The sequence below is a fragment of the Myotis davidii genome, unplaced genomic scaffold (assembly GCF_000327345.1).
Source record: "Myotis davidii unplaced genomic scaffold, ASM32734v1 scaffold44, whole genome shotgun sequence".
Lineage (NCBI taxonomy): Eukaryota > Metazoa > Chordata > Mammalia > Chiroptera > Vespertilionidae > Myotis > Myotis davidii.
Genome location: NW_006299705.1, coordinates 16,773,277 through 16,780,073, shown reverse-complemented (window position 1 = coordinate 16,780,073; position 6,797 = coordinate 16,773,277). Strand labels below are relative to the sequence as shown.

The following is a 6,797-nucleotide window of genomic DNA, read 5'->3' as shown; positions in this document are numbered from 1 at the left end:
GTCAGTGCGCTCCCACAGTAAGAGCGCCCGCTCAGCCAGAAGTTGGGCTCACGGCTGGCAAGCGCAGTGACGGTGGTGGGAGCCCCTCCTGCCTCCACGGCAGCGCTAAGGAGCGGCAAACAAGCAGAAGGAGTGAGCAGACGGGCAGTTAGGAGCGAGGGGTCCTGGATTGCGAGAGGGATGTCCAAATGTGGGATTGGGCCTAAACCGGCAGTCGGACATCCCCCAAGGGGTCCTGGATTGGAGAGAGTGCAGGCCAGGCTGAGGGGACCCTCCACCACCCAACCATGCACAAATTTCGTGCACCAGGCCTCTAGTGTGGAATATAATGAACAACATAAACTGATGAACAAAAAGATCCAGAGACAGAGAAGCATTGATCAGACCGTCAAACCTCAGAGGGAATGTAGGGGAGGGTTAGGGTAAGGGGGAGAGATCAACGAAAGGATGTATGCATGCATATAAGCCTAACCCATGGATACAGACACCAGGGGGGTTGAGGGCATGAGTGGGGGCTGAGGCAGCATTGGGGGGATAAGGATACATATGTAACACCTTAATTAATAAAGAAAAAAAAGAAATAGTAAAAAAACACTCCAAACAACTGTGCTACATCTACACAATGGAATACTATGCTGCTATGAAAAAGAAGGAACTTTTACCATTTTCAACAGGATGGCTGGAACTGGAGAGCATTATGCTAAGGGAAATAAGCCAGTCAGAGAAAGATAAACATCACATGATCTTACTCATATGTGGGATATAATGAACAACATAAATTGATGAACAAAAATGGATCCACAGACAAGGTGGCACTGAGCAGACTGTCCAACCTTGGAGAGAAGGCAAGGGAGGGATGGGGTTAGAGATCAACTAAAGGACTTGTATGCATGCATATTAGCATGACCAATGGACACAGAGACTGGGGTGGTGGGGGCTTGCCCTCAGGGGTGGGAGTGGTGGGGAGGTTAATGGGGTAAAAAAAGGAGACACGTAATGCTTTAAACAACAAAAGTTGGATTTTGAAAAAAAAGAAAAAAATGATTGGCCAAAAATACCAAGTGGATAGTAGATGGGGAAGGAATTTGATAAGTAATCTTGGAATTTTAACAAAAAATTTCCATTGATAATGTGATTACAAAATCAGCAACAAAAGGCTCAATACCTTAAAGCATTTTCAAGCTTGAAATTTAGTTTAGAAAACCATTATACCTCCAGTTAAGGAAAGATCAACTTCTCTTTCTCACCTTTTCAAACTACTGTTTTGATGTTATAAACTGTTCTGTTGTGCAACTGTAATATAAGTACCTCAGTATAGCCACATTTCTAAACATTGTGTATAAATTATATAAATATATAAACACTGCACAAAACTTGCTGAGCAAACATAATGCAGTGTTTATATACTAAACAACAGTAGATTAGAGCTGAAGAATTACTCAGGGAGGAAAAAAGACATCAATTTTCTAGTTAAAAGATAAATATGTTCTTTGAAAATGTCAAGGCCTAAAGTGTCTTTCCTGTAGTACCTAACTGCTGTTATAGTTTTAAGAAAGTTTTTTTTAAGGAAAAGAGTTTTAAGAGTGAAACAAAATCTAAATGCCCAAGTTTTCTAATAATTTAGCATAGATTATCAAACGTCTTTGTTTTTATTATATCCTAAAATGTCTCATTTGTAATACTTCTTCATATTACTTGCCAAGTTTTAAAAACAAAATTTTTAGAGATGTTTCTGTTTTATTCTGAAAATAGTAAACTTGCCTACTCCAAAGGAGAGTTAGAATATGTACTATTAAGTAAACAGGGACAGAATGTAAAGGTATTTTTCATGAGACACAGCTTCCAATGTCAAAGGAATGTCTTATCTTTCCATGTCATGTCTAAATGTTTACCAAGACTAGTTTTAAAACTGCCAGGGTGGCTTCTTTAAAAATTATTTCATGGAAAAAGATACAAACCCACACAACACATTGGAGGGTGGTAGTATTCTTTTTTTATTACTATCTATTGCAAAAATAGGTTTTATATCCCATGTCACCTCCAGCCAGTTGTTGATGATGGCTTAGATTACAGCGGTTCTCAACCTGTGGGTCGCGACCCCTTTGGGGGTCGAACGACCCTTTCATAGGGGTCACCTAAGACCATCAGAAAACACATATATAATTACATATTGTTTTTGTGATTAATCACTATGCTTTAATTATGTTCAATTTGTAACAATGAAATTGGAGGTCACCACAACATGAGGAACTGTATTAAAGGGTCGAGGCATTGGGAAGGTTGCAAACCACTGGCTTAGAACATTTTAAAAGAGGGATTTGCTGAGGCCCTGGCTTCAGTAAGAAACAGCACAACAATCCATCAGAGTTGGCTGCCAGTGCAGGGGGAGGGAAGGGGTCCAGCAGGCAGGCCTCTATCTACACCTTTATATACACCGTCTCCATCCCTGTGACCACGCTACCAGGTGGAAACTGGTATCCCCGTTTTATGGGCGAGGAGACAAAGGATCAGGAATGGAAAGTAACACAGCCAAACCTACTACACAGTAAACACGCACCCACCCAATATCAAGCCAGGTCTTCTAGTCCTGCCACGGCCACTCCATCAAGCTCACACTAAAAACGACCTTTTTAGAATCTATGTTTTACCTTCTTCCCTTTGCAAATGAGAAGACTTAAGACCAGACGTGTTGAGTGACTTGTCCGAGGACATACACACCGGATGGAATGCAAAGCCAAGGCCGGAGCTAGGGCTCCAGCACGAGGCCTCGGCCTCCTCTGGGCAACAGCACTGCTGCCCTCCACCCTGCACGCTCCCTGCCACGGTCTTCAGAAGGGAGGCCTGCCTTTTCTCCAGATGTCGTCAGAGAAACTGCCGCGCACCCTGTGCCCACCCATCCCTGCCTCTCTCTGCTCCCGACTCCCTGGGGGGCCCGGGCTTTGGAGCTGGAGAGGCTGGAAGGAGCCCCACAGCCGCTGCTGGGCACCAGCACAGGCACACTCACAGCCAGCCCTTCCGGACCCAGGCTCGGACAGGTGGCCTCGCAGGGGCCTGCGGAAGGGTCCAGAGGAGGAATCATGGAAGAAAAGCAAGAAAGTATGAGGAGAAAGGATTCTCCATGTCACTGCCTATTCGTTTTCTTTTAAAATAACATTTTCATATTCCTTTTGAAAACCTTTTCAGTAGGTTACACTGACATAATGTTTGGTGTCAACGCCTCCTGTGCAAATATTAAGCAGGTGTTAATGACTCTTGTGTAAAGAAGCAAATCTGGTCTCCTGTTAGCTCTCTTTTTCCCCCGAAATCATTTTTCATGTATTTCAAGGTGACTCTTATTGTCCCATTTTCAGCGTCCCACGCTCACATTGCCGACAGTGCCAACAGTAGCTTCTCAGGAGGCACTTGGGAAAATTTCCAACTCACTGTTAGTCTTGGTAGGTGGCCAAACTGAAAAGTGAAACGGATCTTTCCGGGGAACATTTTTAAAAAGTAAATGACTGTTGGCTGCCACACATTTCTACCATAAAACAGAATTATATCTTCCTCTTAGTAATAGCCCACCTGACGTTCTACTTATTTCATTTAAAAACAACTCTTTCTAGCCTTGCATAATTGAAGGTATCTGACAATTCATTTTTAAGATTATGCTCTTAATCTACTAAAGTGACAAAATTACCCAAGTGAATAATCAATAATGGGCTTTAAAACAGCTCATCGTAATTAAAATTAAGTAGCATTACTTTCCTACAGAGATAAAAAGCAGCTCTCAGTTCTGGTGATAATTCTCAGAGTCCTTTTCTACAGACGCCTGATGTAAGCCAGGCATGACCCTCAACCCATGGCTGTTCCTTTTGCTAAAAAAAAAAAAACTAAGAGAGCTGAATAAGAGAAACTAGAACTAATATAATTTTAAGGGAGCTGGTTTCAGATGATTAAAAAACTAGGATCTTAAAGAAATACACAAAAATATTTTATTTCATATTAAAGATCACCTTGCTGGTCCCTAAAAGTTAATGAAACATATGGTAAAGGGGGAAAAAAAGAACTAAGAGAAATATAAATTTCTTTTCTTATTTTAATAAAATCCTTCATTACCCTAGAACAGCCGTGGGCAAACTACGGCCCCGCGGGCCAGATCCGGCCAGTTTGAAATGAATAAAACTAAAAAAAAAAAAAGACCGTACCCTTTTATGTAATGATGTTTACTTTGAATTTATATTAGTTCACACAAACACTCCATCCATGCTTTTGTTCCAGCTCTCCAGTCCAGTTTAAGAACCCATTGTGGCCCTTGAGTCAAAAAGTTTGCCCACTCCTGCCCTAGAATATTTTGTTGAAATTCAGGCAGTGTTAATATATACCCTGCAATAGAGAAAAGTCATTCCTATACCCTAAATATTCAAAGCTGAAACAGAAAGGTAAGAAAACAGGGAATAAAAATGAACAATCAACTTTGTAAAAACCGAAGCATACCTTGTATTTCAAAGACAACATCAGCAAGCATTGGTTTATTAAGGAAAAACTTGAGGGAAGTGTTATAAAACCATAGAGGTTTTCTGGCTTGATATGTTTTGCAATTCCTCAGGCAATTAATCTGTAAGGAAAAACAAAAATACAAGAGTAAATATTATACCAAAAGCTTTGAGAACATATATGGGCTAATTAGAGAATTTGGAAAATGGTGCTACATGTTTAAATGTTTACCTATGGCCCCTTTCATCATAGCTTTAACTGTATCTTCTACCTGCCAAAGAGCAACACTGCACTAGGCAGCATTCACAGCAATGAAATGAAGTGGCTAAGTGAAAACTCAACTCCATGGCTGGGGAGCTGTGGGGTCCTGAGTCCCTGGGGGTCTGTTACCTGGGAAACAGACAACAACAATCCAACCTCACATGACTTCCTAGAAAAATATTTACATATACAACCTGCTCATCCGTTCACTAATTAAGAAAGTACATACACAAAATTCAATTTGTGATTAAGAAAAAAATACCCGACCTAACCGGTTTAGCTCAGTGGATAGAGCATCGGCCTGTAGACTGAAGGGTCCCGGGTTTGATTCCGGTCAAGGGCATGTACGTTGGTTGCAGGCACATCCCCAGCGGGGGGTTGTGCAGGAGGCAGCTGATGGATGTTTCTCTCTCATTGATGTTTCTAACTCTCTATCCCTCTCCCTTCCTCTCTGTAAAAAAATCAATAAAATATACATTAAAAGAAAAGAAAAAAATACCCCCCATCATACCATGTTCTATTCTAGATCACTATGAAAATACCCAAGAGTGAAGAATTGGTTCATCGATAATTTTATAATTCGAAGTATCATGCCACCCACAGCAGGGACTGCTGAAACCTGCAACAGGTGGCCGGGATCTCCAATCTAGGGCCCCAGGACTTCTCCCAGGACTGCACCAGCTGTCCTCCCGCACCCTCGCTCCGGCGCCCGGCCTCCAGGAACAGTGCCCACCTGGCCTAGTGGTCCCCAGCCTTCCTCGGCTCGCAACTCGGGCTTTTGGTGCTTTGTTTATCCTTTCTGCCATCTTCCCTCACCCTCCACCCATTTCCTCTGATGACTCTCACAACCTCACTCTGGCCTCTGCTTGCCCAGCTGGGGAACACAGAAAGATTTATCACTAAGAAAATCATCGGGCGAACAATTTTAGTATTAAGAATAAATGTCACCGGCCTCCCACTCCGGATTAATATACTACAGTGAGACTGTAAAAGATCTGGTGAGAAGGGAAAAAACATTATCCTTCCTCACAAGGAAAAAGAAAACACTCCAGGATGTTATCTGGGAGCAAGACAGGACAGCAAACAGGACCATACCAATGCTGGTCCCGCAGAGTGCGTGCTCGTTCTGTACACAATGCACCTTCACACACACTGAAGGGGCCAATGGACAGCCTTCAGGTGAGTGTCACACATGAAAGAGAGCAACAGTGGAAGCATCACAGAATTGGGGAGCTAGCAGGACCCCCAGAAACCACCCGCTTACCGCATTTTATAGGGAGCCCTGAGAAGACTTGCACAAAGCCACAGAGATCATTCGTGACAGCACAATTTAAATGTACCTTTCCTGATTCCCAACTCCTGTGTCATTCTCAAAGAATGAGAGACCCTTACCCCTGGAAAGCCCAGGAAGAAAGCACAGAAGACCTCTTCTTTCCTCCCAGGCCAATGAGGGGATTTAGTTCAAAATCACAGACTCACAGAGCCTCAGCCTCCCTTTCCCCAGCAAGAATTCATTTTATTCTTAGTAGTTAAAGGAATGACTGTGCTCAGACACAAACCCAAGGGAGGCTTGGCTTAGAGCCAACGACAACACTCTGTCCTCGCCCCTCATCTATAAAGGGTACGAGTGTGTGTACCATGAAGATCCCTTTGCCACCCAGGCCTTGAATGAGAGGGCAGAAGTTTGGATGTACATTTTCAAGGGTCCATAAACTAGATAACCTAGAAAACTTTTGAAAAGTGAATGCAGGTTTATGTGCACGTTTCTACAAAAGCATTAAAAACATATCCTTGGGTGGGGATTAAAAAATGTTAATAACTTAGATTGTAGAACTGACAAAGTCATCTGTATAAAAAATTAAATAGGAACGGTTCTTACATTTCATATAAACCTATATTCTGCTAGGCACTGCACATAACTTACCTTTTTATCTACCGTAGCCAATTTGTTTATCACAGAACCTGAAATAAGAATACACCGGCTAAATTGTGTAACGCAGTTGTTCTAAAATATAACAAATTTACTTTTAACGCCCTGCAGACTCTGCACAGTCTGGATGACT

The 6,797-nt window shown here is 42.3% G+C and overlaps 1 protein-coding gene across 1 annotated transcript in view; it reads right to left on the bottom strand.

Annotated features, from left to right (window-relative positions):
* RHOBTB3 (Rho-related BTB domain containing 3) overlaps positions 1-6,797 on the bottom strand; it is a 50,228-nt gene that overhangs the window by 16,341 nt on the left and 27,090 nt on the right. Inside the window, exon 8 of the mRNA XM_015571581.1 lies at positions 4,474-4,594. Within this exon, the coding sequence (XP_015427067.1) occupies positions 4,474-4,594 (121 nt within the window). The remainder of the gene's footprint in view (positions 1-4,473; positions 4,595-6,797) is intronic.